The sequence below is a fragment of the Thalassophryne amazonica genome, chromosome 8 (assembly GCF_902500255.1).
Source record: "Thalassophryne amazonica chromosome 8, fThaAma1.1, whole genome shotgun sequence".
In the NCBI taxonomy this organism is placed as follows: Eukaryota; Metazoa; Chordata; class Actinopteri; order Batrachoidiformes; family Batrachoididae; genus Thalassophryne; species Thalassophryne amazonica.
Genome location: NC_047110.1, coordinates 58,637,229 through 58,656,909, shown reverse-complemented (window position 1 = coordinate 58,656,909; position 19,681 = coordinate 58,637,229). Strand labels below are relative to the sequence as shown.

The window sequence follows — 19,681 nt, the reverse complement described above, 5'->3', positions numbered from 1 at the left end:
TAGCACACATGGTAAGAGCACACAGAGTATCAGAAGTAGAACCAAGAAATAACTTGCAAAAAGTAAATAATACCAGAACTATGGGCTTACTGGCTACAACTGCTCATCTCCTTCCCCTCCTCTGTCTTCCTGTTACTCCTCCTCCCCCGAGTGAGGAGTTATGCAGTCTGATCTCCTGAGGGATAAAGAAGTTTTTCAAATCTGTTGGTCCTGCACTTGGGAAGGAGCAGTTTGTGGCTGAAGAGGCTCTTGTGGTTGCTGATGATGGTGTGCAGAGGGTGTCTGGCATCATACGTGATGTCCAGCAGTTTGTCCAGTGTTCTCTGCCACCAACACGAGAGAGTCCAGCTTCATACCAACCACAGAGGTGGCCTGCCTAATCAGTTTGCCCAGCCTGGAGCCTCCACCTCAACTCCCTTGATCAGAAGTGGTCGCGGTCTTGGTCTGGACTCCATGCTCCACAGCTCAGTCCCATGATTTTCCTCCTCTCAAAGGCAGCCGATCTCATCCAGCAAGCTTGACTGACTTGGGAAATAGCTCTGGCACACCTTACAGCTTCCTCTTGATGGCGCACCTCATCCATTACCAAGAGCCGAGGTTTGGCTGGAGTAGCCATTTGAAAGGTAGGCTGGAGTTTTGCAAGACCAAAATCATCATCTGCCCTGTTAGACATAGCCCACTATGTCCTGGTGCTGAAAAGCAGACTTTGTATCCAACACTGCAGCCACTGTGGTCCACCCTTTCCCAGATGCCAGTGTTGGAGCAACTCCTCTTACCAGAATCGTGCAATTTACTTCAGTGTAACCTTCACTCTTGTTTTGCATCACTTGAACTCCTCCAACAGACTTGAGATGGGCAGCGACAGGGCTCCATTCCCATTGAATCCTATGCTGCTGAGGCATCTTGGCAGACCAAGCCATTTCCTTACCTGTGCAGTCAAAAGCCTCTCCAGATGACTGACATGGAACAAACTGACCTTGATGAAAATTGGCCACATGAGATGAGGCAGTAAGATGAACTGTAAATAGAGGTTCAGCTTCGCTGGGAGGGCAGTGCTGATGATCTACTTTAAGCCACTGATTGCATCCTGCCTGAGCTGCTCTGCCTGCTGGGTGTCTTTAAGCAACTTCCAGTGCTTTTGATGACAGCTGGTATTGCCTCTTATTTGATGCAGAAATTTTCACCAAAAAGCCAGAATTTTACAATGGAGATGCTGCAGGACTTGCTGGATTTGACCTCGAGCCCATGTGATGTTTCCCTGGAATCCAAAAGGAGTTTGTTTTTGTGGATGCTGATGTTGTCAGTAAAACCCATTTCACACAAGTACAGGGTCTATCCATTGGTCCTTGTGCAGTCTAGTGTTACCTCTGTCACCTGTTTTTAATCTAGTCTTAGTCTTTTGTCAAATAATTCTTTTTAGTTTTAGTCATATTTAGTCATTCACATACCATATTTATTTAGTCATGTTTTTAGATAGCTTAAAGTCTGCATTAAAAACAACAACAAAGTACAACATTAAAAGCAATCATATAGTCAATGAGGATGTAATTAAATGTTTAAATGACAATTAAATAATTTAACCATGAGGTTTATATCACATTGAGAAATCCTAACTAACAGACCTACTGCAGTCATTGTTACATTATTTCCTGTTGTGTTTATCAAAAATATTTATATTTAAGGTGTCCGTTTTCCTGGTTGAAATGCAGATATAAACAATGAATCTACCAGTTATTTTCATTACAAGTTTTCTAATGTAAGAAACATTTAACTTTAAAATGTATAGTGATCAGAAATTAATCTTGAGGTATTAAAAAAAAAAAACATTGTAAGGATTTTCATAGTAGAGAAGCTTGAATCTTCGACTGGACTGGGTTGCTTGACGCGAGGACGTTTCACTTCAAATCGCAGAAGCTTATTCAGCTAAAATTCTTGCTCTGGTGGTCTGACTTCTGTCTTGACTCTTGTAGAGAAGAATAAGCTTCTGCGATTTGAAGCGAAACGTCCTCGCGTCAAGCAACCCAGTCCAGTCGAAGATTCAAGCTTCTCTACTATGGAAACCACCTGGACAACTGAGAGCCTACACAGAAACATTGTAAGGATTTTCTTTAGAAAACCGCTGTGTAGAAATTAGCAGTTCTAATGTTCCTCTGGCACATTTCTGCACTGTCATCTTCCATGTTTCAGCCTGATGCCTTGTTTCTATTGGATGTGCAAAGCTACATCATTTAATCCATTTAAATGTTTAAAGGAGCTATATCATGCTTTTTTTCACCCCCCAAGAGTCAACTATGTGCATATTTATCATATCTTGTCTTTGGCACAATGAAGTGCTCATTTGTTGTGTAATATTAGTAGTTTTGGGGCTTTCGTTTTCATACTCGGAAGAAAGACGCTCAGTTTGGCTAAAAACCCTCCCTCTCCCAGTGTGGGTGCCGCCCACTTCATGACATCATGCACGCGCTGCTTAGCGCCGCCCACGACAGTTTGTCAACAATTTACTAAAGATGGATGACCGTATTGCGGAGCCGTACGTTCTATCAGGTATTGAGGATAAGTGGCAATACCATTAGAAAACTTTTTTTTTTTTTTTTTTACTTACAGCCCCAGTCTATCCATCCGGGTTTATTGTGGGTACCGCCGTACCGTTTTAAGTGTTAATCTATTCGTAAATCCAATTAGGTACTGGCCAAGGTTTTCCAGGCAGTCGTCAGTGAAGTGACGATCGCACACCGATAGTTGACTGGTTTGTTTCAGGCTTACAGAGATGAATTTCAACCACTTCTGATGAGTTGAATCTTCTTTGGGGGGGCTAAATAAAGTCCTGTAGCTTTCACAACCAAAGGCACATTTTCGCCTATGAGACATGACGTTAGCTAAACAATAGCTCGAGAAGATTTGTGAAAAGGCAGCTTCTACTACACGTCGGAGCGTAATTTGTTCGCGGAGGTCGCGCTGAGAAAGTGGGCGTGTTGTTGTGCCAGAACGGCAGACCATAACTTCCTGGAGGGGTGTGTCCAAGACCATTGTGACGCAACGATGGCAATCGGCTCCTTTTCTCTACCCCGGGCGGGGCTAAGACTAAGACCACTGGATCCAGCAGGATTGCTCAAACAAGCATAAATGAAACTAAAAACCACTTTGGGGGTACTTTTTATGAGGAATTAGCCATGTAAGAAGGTAAAAAACTCAAAAGTTGATTTTGCATGATATAGCTCCTTTAAATGGATTGGCTCCCCCCTACCTCTCAGAGTTTCTGTAGGTTCATGCTCCAGGTTGAACTATGAGATCGGCCAATCAACTGACTCTGGAAGTGCCAAGATCCCGGCTGAAAACCAAGGGAGACCGTGCATTTTCAGTGGCGGCTCCAAGACTCTGGAATGGGCTTCCTTTGAATGTTCGTATGGCCCCCGTCTTTAAACATCTTCAAATCTTTGTTAAAAAAAACTCTTGTTTGCTTTGGCCTTCGACTCAAGCTAGTCGATTTCCAATTTGGCTGTGATCATCATCTTAGTCATTTTGTTCATGTTGTGTGTTTTATTATTACTATTATTATATTTTGTGTGTGCAGTACTTGAACTCAGCCACATGGGGTGTGCAACCAGTACATTCTGAGTGCCAGTCCCAAGCCCAGATAAACGAGGAGGGTTTCGTCAGGAAGGGCATCCGGCGTAAAACAAGCCAATCCAACTATGCAGAATAACAATGGAATTTCCATACCGGATCGGTCGCGGCCCAGGTTAACAACGTCCCCCACCGGTGCTGTTGCCCAACAGGGTGCCAGTGGAAATTGGGCTACTGCTGGGCGAAGACGACGAAGAGGAGGAGGAGAATGTTTCCACAAACAGTTGGAGAAGAAAAAACTAGAAGGGTGGAAATGAGAGTGGGGACTTTGAATGCTGGTAGTATGACTGGTAAAGGGAGAGAGCTGGCTGATATGATGGACAGGAGAAAGGTAGACATACTGTGTGTGCAAGAGACCAAGTGGAAGGGAAGTAAGAGCAGGAGCATCGGCGGTGGGTACAAGTTGTTGTACCATGGTGAGGACAGGAAGAGAAATGGTGTTGGGGTCATTTTAAAGGAAGAGTGTGTTAAAAGTGTGTTGGAGGTTAAGCAAGTGTCTGACAGGGTGATAAGTGTGAAGTTGGAAATTGAAGGGGTGATTATGAATATCAGTGCATATTCCCCACAGGTAGGTTGTGAGATGAAGGAGAAAGAAGATTTCTGGAGTGTGTTTGATGAGGTGGTGGAGAGTGTGCTCAAGCATGAAAGAGTGGTGATAGGAGCGGACTTCAATGGGCATGTTGGTGAAGGGAACAGAGGTGATGAGGAAGTACTGGGTAGATATGGTATCAAGGATAGGAATGGGGAAGGACAGATGGTAGTTGATTTTGCAAAAAGGATGGAAATGGCTGTGGTGAATACCTACTTTAAGAAAAGGGAGGAGTACAGGGCAACACATAAGAGTGGAGGAAGGTGCACACAGGTGGACTATATTCTTTATAGGAAATGCAAGCTAAAAGAAATCAGAGACTGTAAGGTGGTGGCAGGAGAGCGTGTCATTAGACAGCATAGGATGGTTGTTTGTAGGATGACTTTAGAGGTAAAGAAGAAGAAGAGAGTGAGAGCTCAACAAAGGATCAGATGGTGGAAGCTGAAGGAGAAAGATGTGTGAAATTTAGCGAGCAGGTGAGAGAAGCAGTGGTTGGGGGGGGGAAGCAATTTTGGACAACTGGAAAAGTACTGCAGATGTGGTGAGGGAGACAGCTAGGACAGTACTGGGTATGACATCTGGACAGTGGAAGGAAGACGTCCAGGAAACCATAAGGAGAAAGAGGTTGGCGAAAACGTTTTGGGAGTCAGAGAGATGAAGAAAGTAGACAGGAGTACAAGGAGATGAGGCGTAAGGCGAAAAGAGAAGTGGCAAAAGCAAAGGAAAATGCATACTGCGAGCTGTACAAGAAGTTGAACAGAAAGGAGAAAAGGACTTGTACCGATTGGCCAGGCAAAGGAACAGAGCTGGAAAGGATGTGCAGCAGGTTAGGGTGGTAAAAGTTGCGCATGGTAATGTGCTGACAAGTGAGGAGTGTGTGCTGAGAAGGTGGAGGGAATATTTTGAAGAGCTGATGAATAAAGAAAATGAGCGAGAGAAAAGGCTGGATGATGTGGTGAGAGTAAATCAGGAAGTACAAGAGATTAGCAAGGAAGAAGTGAGGGCTGCTATGAAGAGGATGAGGAGTGGAAAGGCAGGTGGTCCAGATGACATTCCAGTGGAGGCATGGACATGTCTAGGAGAGATGGCAGTAGAGTTTCTAACCAGATTGTTTAATAAAATATTGGAAAGTGAGAGGATGCCTGAGGAGTGGAGATGAAGTGTGCTGGTTCCTTTTTTCAAAAACAAGGGTGACGTGCAGAGCTGCAGTAACTATAAAGGCATAAAGTTGATCAGCCACAGCATGAAGTTATGGGAAAGAGTAGTAGAAGCTAGGCTCAGAAAACAGGTGAAGATCTGTGAGCAGCAATATGGTTTCATGCCGAGAGAGCACTACAGATGCAATGTTTGCTCTGAGAATACTGTTGGAGAAGTAAGTAAGTAAACTTTATTTATATAGCACTTTTCACAGACCAGGGTCACAATAAATAAAATCAATAAATACAAAATAACACATACAAACATTTCAAAGAAGATCAAGCTAAAATGCAATTTTAAAAAGGTGAGTCTTAAGTTGCTTTTTAAAAGCATCGACAGAGTCTATCGAGCGAAGGGAGCAGGGAAGCGCATTCCAAAGGCGCGGTGCCACGGCTTTAAAAGATCTGTCCCCTCGAGTTTTAAAACAGGTACGGGGAACCATCAGCAGGTTCAGGTTGGAGGACCTCAGGCCCCGGGTGGACACATACGGTTGGATCAGATCCTTGATGTATTCCGGAGCCTGCCCGTGCAGAGCTCTAAATGTAAGCACCAGGATTTTATAATTTATCCTAAACGAGACAGGGAGCCAATGCAGGGACTTGAGTATTGGGCTAATATGGGAACTCCTGTGGGTGCGGGTCAGAAGCCGTGCAGTGGAGTTTTGCACAACCTGCAAACGAGCCAGTTCTTTCTTATTAAGACACGTGAACAGGCTGTTACAATAATCCAATCGCGAAGATATAAAAGCATGTACAATCATCTCTAACTCTTCAAAAGACACAATTTTTCTAAGTTTAGAGATATTCCGGATATGGAAAAAAACAATTCCTAACTAACTGTTTCGTATGATGTTCCAGAGACATCCCTTCATCCAAGATAATGCCAAGATTGCGCAGGCTGCCCTTAACTATTCAGTTCACCAAGGTGCAGCCTGATAGCAGGCATGGCACCCTCCGGAGCAACAATCAATATTTCAGTCTTATCACAGTTCAGCTGCAAGCTGTTTTCACTGAGCCATTCCTTAACTTTGGTGAGACAATTGGTTAAAGAATTGAGTTTCTGGGTCTCAGTTGTTTTAAAGGAGCAATACAGCTGCAAGTCATCAGCATAGAGATGATAGGATACGTCACAAAACTGCTGGATCAACTTGCCAAGAGGGATGATGTACAAAAGAAATAAAATAGGTCCCAGAACCGAGCCCTGCGGCACACCCCACAAAAGGTCAGCAGACTCAGACATCACATTATCAACAGACACACTAAAAGTTCTACCAACCAGGTAAGAGCTAAACCACTCTAATACAGGACCCGACATCCCCACCAGATCCTGTCGTCTCCTGATCAGGATGCCATGGTCAACTGTGTCAAATGCAGATGACAGATCTAACAAAACCAGGACAGTGCATTTGCCAGTGTCAGCGGCCATCATAATGTCACTCGACACTTTCAACAGAGCCATTTCAGAGGAGTGAACCTCACGGTACCCAGATTGAAAAGTGTCATAAATGTTGTTAGTCTGCAAAAAGAAAGTTAGTTGGGCATAGACCAATTTTTCCAGGACTTTAGCCAAGAAAGGGGTTTTTGATATTGGCCTAAAGTGCTTCAGATCTGTAGGGTCCAGCCCAGCTTTCTTAAGCTGTGGCTCCACCACAGCATGCTTAAAAGAACTGGGGAACACACCAGTCAACAGGGACATATTAAACATTTTTGCAACACATGGCCCAATAGAGTCAAATACATTCATGAAAAGTCTAAAAGGAAGAACATCTAGTGTACTAGAGGATGGTTTCATTTTGCTGATAATGGATAAAATGTCCTCTTGTGTAACAGGAGCAAATAATGCCCAGCATTGAGGGGGTGATCCCATATGCTGGGGACCTTGACAAGGTGGTACTGACTGTGGCAATCTGTCTTTTATAGCTCTGACCTTATCAATAAAGAAAGTCAGAAATTCATAACTAGTAGTTTTAGAGTGAACAGGAGTGACATAAGTAGCAGGTGCCACAATAGTTTAGTGGCACCTGTTTCTAATAGTTTCAAAGAGCGCCTTGGGATTTCCTCTATTAGAGGAAATCAGCTGACTGAAGTAGTTTGCCCTGGCCTCTTCTAACATCTTATTTAGGGAGGCTATTAGGTATCTCAAATGCAGCCTGTGGACCTCCAGTTTTGTAGATTTCCACAAGCGTTCAATTTGACGACAAGATCTCCTTAGATTCATGATCGCATCGTTAATCCAAGGGCAGAACTTTTCACGAGATGCATTCTTAAATTTAAGTGGTGCAACTTGATCCAAGATAGTTGCACAGTGACCGTTAAAGCTGTCCACAAGGCCATCAATTTCAGTGCATTTACTAAAAGGAAGAGGATCAAACTTATCACAAAAATGTGTAGATGTTGCCTCTGTGATAATCCTCCTCTCTACCATGGAGAGCACAGGCCTTGGCTGAGACAGCACCCTCAAGTCAAAGAGAACACAGGAGTGGTCGCTCAACAGAACATCCTCTACGCACACAGCAACATGCAGAAACAATGTGAAGACCAGATCCAAAGTATGGCCTTTACTATGGGTGGGGCCTGACACATGCCGTTTAAAATTAAATGCCTCAGTCACTGATAAAAGTTCTACAGCATGACTTGATGTGTCATTGTCAATGTGCAAATTAAAATCCCCCATAATTAAAAGCTTTTCCAATCGAATTATGGATGTTAAAAGGTCTGCGAAATCCTTTAAAAAGGTCCCAACAGGGCCTGGGGGGCGATAAATCAAAATACAATAAAAAGTATCTGAGGAACCAACTTCCATCATAATTACCTCAAAAGAGGGGACGTGATCTGTGTTCGTATGTCTGCATGTGAACTTGTCCTGGTACACAGCAGCCAGGTCCCCACCGCGGCGAGAGGGGCGGGGCTTTCCCACAACTAAACAGCCAGCCAGACAGAGCTCATTTAAATGTATGAACTCATTCTCCCTCTGCCATGTTTCAGTGAGGAAAAGGAAATCCAGGTTCTTCCTGACAAAAAGTTCATTAACAGAGAATGCTTTATTTACGATGGAACGTGTATTCAATAATCCGATCCGACTCAGCGATGACGCCTCGGTCGAACCAGCAGGAAGCAGCGGGATTGGCTGCAGGCATCTCCCACGGTCATGTGACGTCCAGCTGTACCGGTACAACCCACGTCGCTCCCAGGATGTACACAAAGACGGCCGAGATGAGCCAGGGATCCAGGCGAGACGACCATCAGGGATACAGTGATGCAAAGGCCAACCACTGCTGCATGGAGGGATCGTGGAGAGCGTTAGCAGAGCAGCACCACCAGCCATGTCCTGCTGAAGAGAAACGGGGCGCAGCCACCTGTAGCTTCGGTATAAGCGAGCCACGGACCTCGCCTCACATTTTACCCGAAACTGGATGCCCGTTCTGCAGCCTCGAGGCTTTGAGGATTTCCTCTTGGACCCCTTTTTGGAATTACCTGGACGGCGCAATAACAGGTATTCCTGGGAGAAGGACGAGCACACAAACGGGGGTGGGAAAGTTTGTTTGTAGCTGTCCCAGTCATTGAAAAGGCATTCCACTGACTCTTTGATTTGAAAAAGAGAGCCTCGATCATAACTCCTTACAGCACCGACACAGTCGCAGTCCGTCAAAACTGATATCACGGCACAGACGATCAGAAACATGACAAAAAGTCAGCACATTAGCAGGCGAGAAGCAGCCCAAACAAACACAGGCGCCATCTTGCAGAGTACATACTATTGGGCTCCAAATGCGCCCTGCAAGTGAGAAGTACAGAGAAGGCCAGAAAGAGTTACGTTGTGTGTTTGTGGACTTAGAAAAAGCTTATGATAGGGTGTCAAGAGAAGAGCTGTGGTATTGTATGAGGAAGTCTGGAGTGGCAGAGAAGTATGTTAGGGTAGTACAGGACATGTACAAGAATAGTGTGACAGCGGTGAGATGCACAGTTGGAATGACAGACTCATTCAAGGTGGAGGTGGGATTACATCAAGGATCAGCTCTGAGTCCTTTCTTGTTTGCAGTGGTGATGGACAGGTTGACGTATGAGATCAGACAGGAGTCCCCATGGACTATGATGTTTAAGATGACATTGTGATCTGTAGTGAGAGTAGAGAGCAAGTTGAATCTCGTCTGGAGAGGTGGAGATATGCTTTGGAGAGAAGGGGAATGAAAGTCAGTAGAAGCAAGACTAAGTACATGTGTGTGAATGGGGGGGAGCCCAGTGGAATAGTGCAGTTACAAGGAGTAGAAGTGGTGAAAGTAGATGAGTTTAAATATTTGGGGTCAACTGTTCAAAGTAATGGAGGGTGTGGTAAAGTGGTGAACAAGAGAGTGCAGGCTGGATGCAGTGGGTGGAGAAATGTGGCAGGAGTGATTTGTGACCAAAGAATATCAGCAAGAGTGAAGGGGAAAGTTTACAAGACAGTAGTGAGACCAGCTATGTTGTACGGTTTAGAGACGGTGGCACTAACAAAAAGACAGGAGGCAGAGCTGGAGGTGGCAAAGCTGAAGATGTTGAGATTCTCTTTGGGAGTGACAAGAATGGACAAGACTAGGAATGAATATATCAGAGGGACAGCTCAGGTGGGACAGTTTAGAGACAAAGTCAGAGAGGCAAGATTGAGATGGTTTAGACATGTGCAGAGGAGAGACCCAGGGTATATAGGGAGAAGGATGCTGAGGATGGAGCCACCAGACAGGAGGAGAAGAGGGAGGCCAAAGAGGAGATTTATGGATGTGCTGAGGGAGGACATACAGGTGCTTTGTGTGGCAGAGGAAGATACAGAGGACAGGGTGAGATGGAAATGACTGATCTGCTGTGGCAACCCCTAATGTGAACAGCCGAAAGACAAAGAAGAAGAAGTGTGTGCAGTACTTTGGGCAGTATTTCTGTTTTAAATGTGCTATATAAATAAATCTGACATTGACATCACAGCGTGCAGCGGTGAAAGTTGGATTGAGCTGAACTTTGACTACAGTAAGTTTGATGTCAAACGGTGGTGCACGCTCCCGACAAAGCATCGCACAAGCTTGGGTTTTGTGCATTGCGCCACTACACTGCGTTTGCACGACGCTTCTCAATGAAAATAATGGGTTTTAGAGGGATGTGTGGCGCATTTGCGTGCTCTGTGTGAAAGGCCCTTTAGATAATGTTTTACAACACCAACATAGTGTCGTCCTCGTCTCATTTTCTTCATGAAAAAAAGTAATTGACGAAGATATTTCATCTCGTCTGACGAAATTAACACTAGTGCAGTCATGAAATTGCGTCGAATGCTGCATGACGCCAGAGAGACACTCAGCTGCCACCAAGACTTTAAAAGGTCCACTTACTATCCTCTTACAGACCGCTATGATCGCAATGGTCACATGAATTATGAAGCTGCACCTGATTTCCGCAGAAGAGTCGCCAAGCCCAGACAACACACAAATAACATACAGGCCAAGTAAAAACACCTCACGGAGCACCCCATGACCACGGCGAAAAGCAAATTGTCCACCAACACATGACTGGAGTGACACGAGTTTGGACATGAACTCAGGAGAGAGAGAGAGAAAAAAAAAAAAACTATCAAAAACAATATCATTTCAATATCACAGCCAATGAGCGTGCAGTGATCAGGGTTCTGTGTCGTGATTTTTATGAATAAAGTTCATTTTATAAAGGTGTTGTAAAGCTCAAAATGAGTTCTTCGTCAGCTGATGTCCGCGGAGATCATCAGAAAGTTTTGTGCATGTTAAAAACTTTGAGCAGAGATCAGGCAGAGAGACCTGTCTTGTACTTTTCTTGCAGCTGCTTGTTCATTCCGACGTCAGTTCAGCACAAAGACATGCAGCTCAGCTGTCACCAAAAGCGCACATCACGTCAGACAAGTAACCTGTGCCCCGATTACTGTTATGACAACCTGTTGCATGCACTAACTAAAACCCTCTCACCATGAAAGACAAAATGAGCTACATATTAAATGAATCATTTTTTTCCACATTTCTGGACGTGCACATTCAGCCTGGATTATGTGCATTCACCCCACTGCAGTGCACCCGAAAGCACCTGCATGAAAACAACTCGCATGGAACATTTTAATATAAACGTACGTACATTAATTTCATTGTGGATGCACCACAGTTTGGGCATTTTTTCCCCTTCAACTGTATGAGTTTGACTCAAAAAGGTCAGTGTGGAGCACCACTTCAGAGGAAGACAAAATGAAAACAGGACAACAGTCATGTGACACTTTCAGTCCCTGCAACATTTTTTTTTTCTTTAAACCTGTTTTTATTTTCCATGGGTCACTTGTTTTCCAGCTATAAAAAGTTCAGTAAAAGGTGTTAATTATCCAATGATGATCAATGTCCCCACCTTGGGGAGGGGTGCTCATGAATTGATGATGTGCCGTTGATGAAAACATTTGTTTTCTTGAGGTACATCAAGTGAATTGTGGTTAATGTTTTCCACAGATCAGACTGATGATTAAAATTGATTTTGAACTTTATCCAAATTATTGTGAAGTACTGCCAACGTCTTTTTCTTGCATCTGCAGGGGTGGGGTGGGGAGAGGGTGCAAACTTATACTACGTATTTGATGAAAAATTATTATTAGCAGGTAATCTAATGATATCTCATATTACATTTTTGGAGAAGTAAAGTGAAGCAGACCATGTTGGAAAATAATTATAGATTACAACATAGTAATGTAAAAAAATAAACCTCAATGGTAATACTTAAAAAGCCAGTGTTGCTACGGTGGGGTCAATTATTGTCATATACCTCATTTGTATAAAATATGAAGACCACTATTTTTTGCAGTATAAGGTTTACAAGACTGATCTACATTTTGCCCATTTGAAATTATCACTTCACCTCTTTGATACAAGTGTTAGGACCCCATGGATAGGACAAGATCCCAGTACCCCACCCTAAGACCCTTCCCAAGGACAACAGGGAATGGATGACACCCCAGATTAAACAAGGTCTTACAATGCACATAAACACAAAATACCAAATGTTCTGCACACTCGATCTTTGCTTTTAGGCAGTTGCTACTGAAAAATAATGAAAATGCAAAGGTGTGAAATTTCTATCTAATCTAATAATCAACACAGGCAAGTTATATTGTTTTATAGGTTCTAATTCTCACCTTTCCATCAATATACAATGATTTGCCATAGCTTTGAACCATTTAGCACATCAAAACGTATTTTTGAACCATATTTTGCTAATTCTTTAAGCACCTTCAGTATTTTGGTGGATATGGATGGTGCATAAAATAATCAATTATACATCATACATAATCAAATTATGAAAGAATTAGAAAGATTTGGAAAAATATATTTTTTGATGTGCCAAATTGGTGTGATTAAGTAAGTAAGTTTCACCGTTATTTTCAATGGGAGTTGCTGTGAGCTGCGATCGCTTCCTGTTCATGTCATTCAGAGGGAAAGTGAAGTTTGCACTTTAACGTCCTGTTTACTGTAATAAATAATTTTCTTATTAACAAACAGACATGTATATTTTACTGGTGCATAATAAAATATATAAAGTTGCTGTTCCAGGATGAAAATCAGCACCTCCAAATCCAAGGCCATGGTTCTCGACCGGAAAAAGGTGCTTTGCCCTCTTCAGGTCGGTGGAGTGTCCTTGCCTCAAGTGGAGGAGTTTAAGTATCTCGGGGTCTTGTTCACGAGTGAGGGACGGATGGAGCGTGAGATCGATAGACGGATCGGTGCAGCATCTGCAGTGATGCGGTCACTGTACTGGACCGTCGTGGTGAAGAGAGAGCTGAGTAGGGGGGCAAAGCTCTCGATTTACTGATCGATCTACGTTCCAATCCTCACCTATGGTCATGAGTTTTGGCTCATGACTGAAAGAATGAGATCGCGAGTACAAGCGGCCGAGATGAGTTTCCTCCACAGGGTGGCTGGGCTCTCCCTTAGAGATAGGGTGAGGAGCTCGGTCACTCGGGAGGAGGTCAGAGTCGAGCCGCTGCTCCTCCACGTCGAAAGGAGCCAGTTGAGGTGGCTCGGGCATCTTTTCCGGATGCCCCCTGGACGCCTCGCTGGAGAGGTGTTCCGGGCACGTCCTATCGGGAAGACCCAGGACACGCTGGAGGGACTACGTCTCTCGGCTGGCTTGGGGTTCCCCCGGAGGAGCTGGGGGAGGTGTGTGTGGATCGGGAGGTCTGGGTGACTTTGCTTGAGCTGCTGCCCCCACGACCCAACTCCGGATAAAGCGGAAGAAAATGGATGGATGGATGGAAGTTACTGTTGTTCATTCTGCTGCTCCCGGTTTTGTTCGGGGTCACCACAGCGGATACAGCCAGATCCGCATTCTTACCTTAGAAACAGACGAATGCGGTTAATGGAGGTGTAGGCGGAGAACAGAGGGAGAGACATTTGCGCACACTGTAAACACAAACTAAACTAAAACTGTAGATCCTTAAAGGGATCATACATAGGGCAGTCACAATTATTACAATATTTGCCAATCGCGATTATTTTTCATATTCGCAATTACCGTGAATTATTTATTATATCCACAAAGCATAAAACGACTCAGAATCTGATGTCATTGTGCTGCAGCCTCGCTCACTCTGTTTTGCTCTCATCTTAAGGCAGGACAATAACATGGAGGCTGAGGAGCGATCCGTCCTGCCGTTTGGATAAGACGGCCAATTAAAACAGTGGGCGTCTTCTTCAAAGCCATCTAAAATGCAGAGTTTACAGAAGGAGCTGTCGGTGTGTGTGTCTCTGTGTGTGCGCGCGGAGTCAACAGGCTGCGAGGGAGGGGTGGGGGAGGGAGATTCCTGAATAGAGCACGACACGTTACAGTCTGAGAACCATCAGTGCACAGCGAGTGCAGAGCAGAGAGAGGATTTTAACCCGAGTGAACATGTTAAACAAAACCAAAATGTGGAACTGCCTTAACTTCTCTCTGAAATTTCTCTCCCGGTGTGATTCTGACGTTACCGTCCTGTTCACACCATGTGCGCATCGTATACTGAATTTATGAGATCATGAGATGAAATAAATGGTCAAATATCTTTAAAAACGTATTTAAAAAATGAGAATATATGAATGAACTGAGAAAAAAAATATGCATACACGCTGACGTGGAGAAGCTGTGGTGATGTTCAGACGCACAGATCACAAAAAGCAGGTGAGAACTCTGAACTTTAACAGCTGTTATTTTCCAAAGGTATTTATTTGTTCAATCTTGAGCTGAATGTAGTGTTTAAGCACAAAACATGTCTGATGAGGAGAAACAATTTCAGAAATGCAACAGAAACAACCAGAAATCAGAAAAAGTTGGGACTGTATGTAAAATGAAGATAAAAATAAAAATGTTGCACTATTTCCAGTTTCTCCACTGACAGAAGCCAAACGTTCTTCCAGAGTTGTGTAATTATACTAACATAGTAGTATATAAAGAAGGGGGGAAAAACAACAACAACAACAAAAAGACAATATATTCGTCAATCGCAATTATTTGTCTGACAATTAATCATCTCCAGAAATTCCTAATCGTAACAGCCCTAATCATACAGACGTAACTTTAAATGTGAACTTGCAGGTCTTTGGACCCGGAAGCGATTTATCACGTGACGCGTTACATCAGAGCTTAATAACCAGATAAAGAATTTTTTTTAAAAATCAACACTTGGCTGTAAAAATTTTATACTTTATGAGTAAATGGAATGGACTGCATTCATATAGCGCTTTTCCATCTGCATCAGACGCTCAAAGCGCTTTACAATAATGCCTCACATTCACCCCGTTGTCAGGGTGCTGCCATACAAGGGGCTCACTACACACCGGGAGCAATAGGACTTTGCCCAAGGGCCCTTAATGATTTTCCAGTCAGGCAGGGATTTGAACCGAGGATCTTCTGGTCTCAAGTCCAACACCTTAACCACTAGACCAACAGAGTTTGAGGAATTTGTTATTGTAATAGATTTCTTTATAACAAGTTCCCACTGTATCACGTGCCATATAATCAATTGTAAAATATTAATTGTGCAGTATTTTATTTTACTGAGTGACAAAGATTGTACAGATACTTTACAATTGACACTTGTATGGTGAAAATTGAGATAAGTTAAAAATTTGATATCACCATGTTTTCTGTCCATTTTTTTCTTATTATCCGGACAACGACCAAAGGCCGCAGTTGTGGACATGATCTCACGCTCTTTACAGTCATAGCTGATCCATTTTCTGGCAAAAATCAATTAATCTTTTCCATGAATCATTGCTGAATTTTAAGAAATTACTTTTTGCCGACATCTACATGCATAATGCAAAATTTGGACAAAGATATGGCAGGCTCCACAGATAAGCAACATTCCGTGGACGCTGTCATCTTGGATCTCACAGGAATAGTACAGTGATTGTGACTGGTCTACTATAGCATCACATCTAGTACAATATTGCTGACTGGTTGGGTGACCAGCTTGGTCACGAATTTTAAAGTGAAAATTACTGGCACAATTATTTGTTTCCACGCTTTTGTGAGCAGCTTTTTGATGTGGGGATATACATTTCCTGAACAACAACAACAATAGTATTAATAATATTTTTCAAATTTCCTTTCAAGAATAAAGCTGCCCCCCCCCAGGTGTTGCACGAAACAGAGCTTTAGATGGGCATGTAATGTGGCCTATCAAGGATAAAATGTGTTTAAAAAAAAATGTCCTTCCATGATCTGTTTAACAACAAAACAGAAATTTTGGTAGCCCTTCCTGTGAAAATTTTAAATTCCCAACACTTATAAAAAGAATAAGACCCGTATCGACAATAAACTTGACTTAGTGGACGTGACTTAGTGGACAGCAGCGTCACAATGTCAACATGCACACCTGTACACAAGCGCATCTATCCTACGGGACACCTGTAATGATATTTTTATCTATTCAGTGGCAACAAGAAGTAGTTTACTTTGAGTTTGAACCATTACATTGTTTTACCATTTAGCCTATGAGGGTATTTGCATTTCAACTCAATACCTGACAAGTTAAAAACCATTTTTGTCTTGAGTGAAATGTTGAACCCTAACAAAATAATGACCAGGTTGAAAAATCCTAGAGGATCCCTTTAAACTCACTTGAGGCGTTAAAACAAAATTTGGTTTTAGTATTATTATTTTAAGATACGCGAGGTCAAAGGTAACTTCCAGTAATTTCAAAACATCATACATGTACACACGCACTTCTTCCTGCAGATGGCGTTAAAAAGAAAAGAAAATATTTGTTATGCAGTTCTCCTTAGGAAAATATGTTCTCTTCATTAAAATGAACTATAATTTTGTAACATTTAAAAAAATAAACCAATATTATAATGCTTGGATGTCAGTAGAAACTACATTTTGTCTGTTTTTATGAAATTTCAAAGGACAAACAGCTTTAAGAAATTGTTTCTATTATATACATTTACATCATTGCCTACATCAGAGCCTAGGAGCTGGCATTCAGGTCATGGTATAAGACTGCAAGCACACACATACACCCACAGACAAATAGATAAATCACTGATAAATTAAACATAAATACACATAACACAATTGTCAAGTCTCAGTGGATCAGCAACTCCATTCATTAAAAAAAAAATGCTGCAACGCTAATGTATAATCTACCAACAACACATGACTATATAACCTAGTCAAATGAGCATTCACTGATTTCAGATGTTTTTCTCCTCATAAAAGTTTTATGCAACAACAAAGCTAGAAGAAAGAACAAATCTACTTTCTTTCACCTGCTACTATGCGAGTCATATCTTTTATATTACACTTATTCGATAAAGATAGTAACCTTCTCTCTTACAATAAATTGCAAAATAGCTACAAGATTCCTGGTTGATCAAAATAATTTAGTAGCTATGTTTCCAGAATGCCATAATAATTTGATCAGTCTATTTTCCAGTGCTGGAAAAACTGCCAGCTCAAAATTGTGATCATGTGACTTTGATTTGACTTCTGCTGGCAATTGCATCACATGGTGGTGTTGGTGCGGTTTTTAAGTCTCTCTTAAGTCTTTATGGTCAGGATAGGGTTACTTCATATTATATAGGTTATATTTTTCTGTCAGATGTGGAAAAAATAACTGATCACAACAGCACTTTTATAGTGCTGTTGTAAAAGTAAATCCCTTCGGCTGCTCCCTTGTTTTGTACTCGGGGTCACCACAGCAAATCCAAGGTGGATCTGCATGTTGAATTGGCACAAATTTTACGCCAGATGCCCTTCCTGACGCAGCTCCACATTACATGGAGAAATGTGGTAGGGGTGGGATTCGAACCGGGAACCTTCCACGCTGAAACCAAGTGCATTAACCACTTGGCTGTTGTGATCTGTTATTTTTTTCTAATTGACAAGTCAGAATAATAAAAAAAATTATTATTATTTTTCTAGCAGCCAAAAAGATAGCCACTACCAAAGCAAAGCAAAGCTATCTTTCTGGTACCATACAGCCAATGAAAAATCTTGTAACTCATTGCACGAAAACTGGCAATGAAAACAAAAGTATTATATTCATATTTTTGTTGAGTAATTCTTCACAAATATGTTTCTTGGCACATTACAACAAAGCCATTTGTAACCATTTGATCCAGAAACACAAATTCCTTAAACCCATTCTAAAATTTATTCTAATTTAATATAATTTGAATCATATAGATCAAGATATATAATCACCTTGGTGTCTCTTCAATTGATGAATAACAAAAAGGTTGTTGTGTGTTATCACTGATGATTTTCTCAGCTGAACTTTTAATGTGTATTTATGGCAGTGGCTATCCGTACATAGAGGTTTTCGTATAGTGAACTTCTATTGGATTAACCACAACCACTAATCCTAAACAATCATAAACAAGGCTGCGCTGCGTACGAAGTTATTATTAATACGGCTACGTATGGATGGTTTTACTTTATTTAATAGGTATTTGTTGTTATTACAAGCAATTGTTGATTGTTTGTTAATCTCCCGCACAAAATCGCTTTGTTGCACAAAGTAAAAAAAAACAACAACAAAAAAAAAAACTAGACACTAGAAACTAGACACTTTTCTTTTACCATTAAATTATACTCACACCAACTGTGTCCTTGTGGTTATTGGGAGACTTTTTAGGAGGCCTGCGGGGGGTTCTACCCTTCCTGAAAAAGTTATCAGATATAATAAGTTCAGTTCAAGCTTCGTTGTCACCAGATTAGCTTCACAGCTTCTAAAATAAAACTACCCTGACCAGCTAACTAGCATCGAGCTAGCTACTTAGTCGTCCATTGTTCGAATCCATCGTTAAAGCCTCAAACGAATACAAAACATTTAGCGAAAGCATAAAAACGTACAGATGCTTTAACTTGATAAAATTTGAAACATATTACAATCGACTTACGCCTGTCTAAACATTGTCGTTCGTCGCTTTTATCCTTGTTACCGTCTGTGCAGTTTGAACGTTGCGTCTCCAGCTGCTCCGCCAATCAGCGGATTTTCAAAAACCACTGACAACAGCCAATAGGATTCAAGAACAGCTATCACGTGTTTCTACATTCGCTTGTTCTCGACGAGGAACAAAACGCTGAACGACACCTTATTTATTTTTTATTTGATTTGGGGCAGCACGATGGTTTACTGGTTTGCACTATTGCCTCACAACAAGAAGGTCTTGTGATCAGTTCCCACCCGTGGTCCGTTCCATAACATAACATTGTATGTTATAAATGTACTATTTTGTACAAATAGTATATAAAACCATACATCCAAAGTTTAAATCCATAATAATAATTAAAACTGTAGTAATACTAATTGCACAATTAGTACATAAAACACACATCCAAAGTTAAAATAATAATAGCTAAGAAAAAAACATAAAACGCAATTCATACAATAAAAGCATACCTCCTAAGATAAAAGCCATAACAATACCTAAAATTCATAATAATACCAATCATACTTATCTTTAAAAACACTGACACTGGGCAAGTTCACATATGGTTGAGTAAACTATTCCACAAGGTGACAATTCTATTGCTAAAAAAATTTGTCGACATTCAATCTAATAACCTTTAACAAAATCGAGTGACCTCTCAGATCAGTGTAATCTCTAAATTGGAAAAATTGATTGCAATCAACATTTTTGTGGCAGTTTAATATTTTCTAAGCCCCACTGGTTCACCTATTTTCATAAAACAGGATTACCATATAAGCCTGGCTTATATGGTAATCCTGTTTTATGAAACGGGCCCCTGGAGCCGTTCTGTGTGG

The 19,681-nt window shown here is 41.8% G+C and overlaps 1 protein-coding gene across 2 annotated transcripts in view; it reads right to left on the bottom strand.

The window, feature by feature from the left end:
• Positions 1-18,917, bottom strand: part of kif23 (kinesin family member 23) — a 47,820-nt gene extending 28,903 nt beyond the window's left edge. For both annotated transcript variants that reach the window (XM_034176392.1, XM_034176393.1), the window contains exons 1-2: positions 18,813-18,917; positions 18,510-18,573 (exon numbers count right to left, since the gene is read on the bottom strand). In XM_034176392.1, the coding sequence (XP_034032283.1) occupies positions 18,510-18,573; positions 18,813-18,826 (78 nt within the window). In that variant the 5' untranslated portion in view covers positions 18,827-18,917. The remainder of the gene's footprint in view (positions 1-18,509; positions 18,574-18,812) is intronic.
• Between the last annotated feature and the right edge of the window lie 764 nt (positions 18,918-19,681).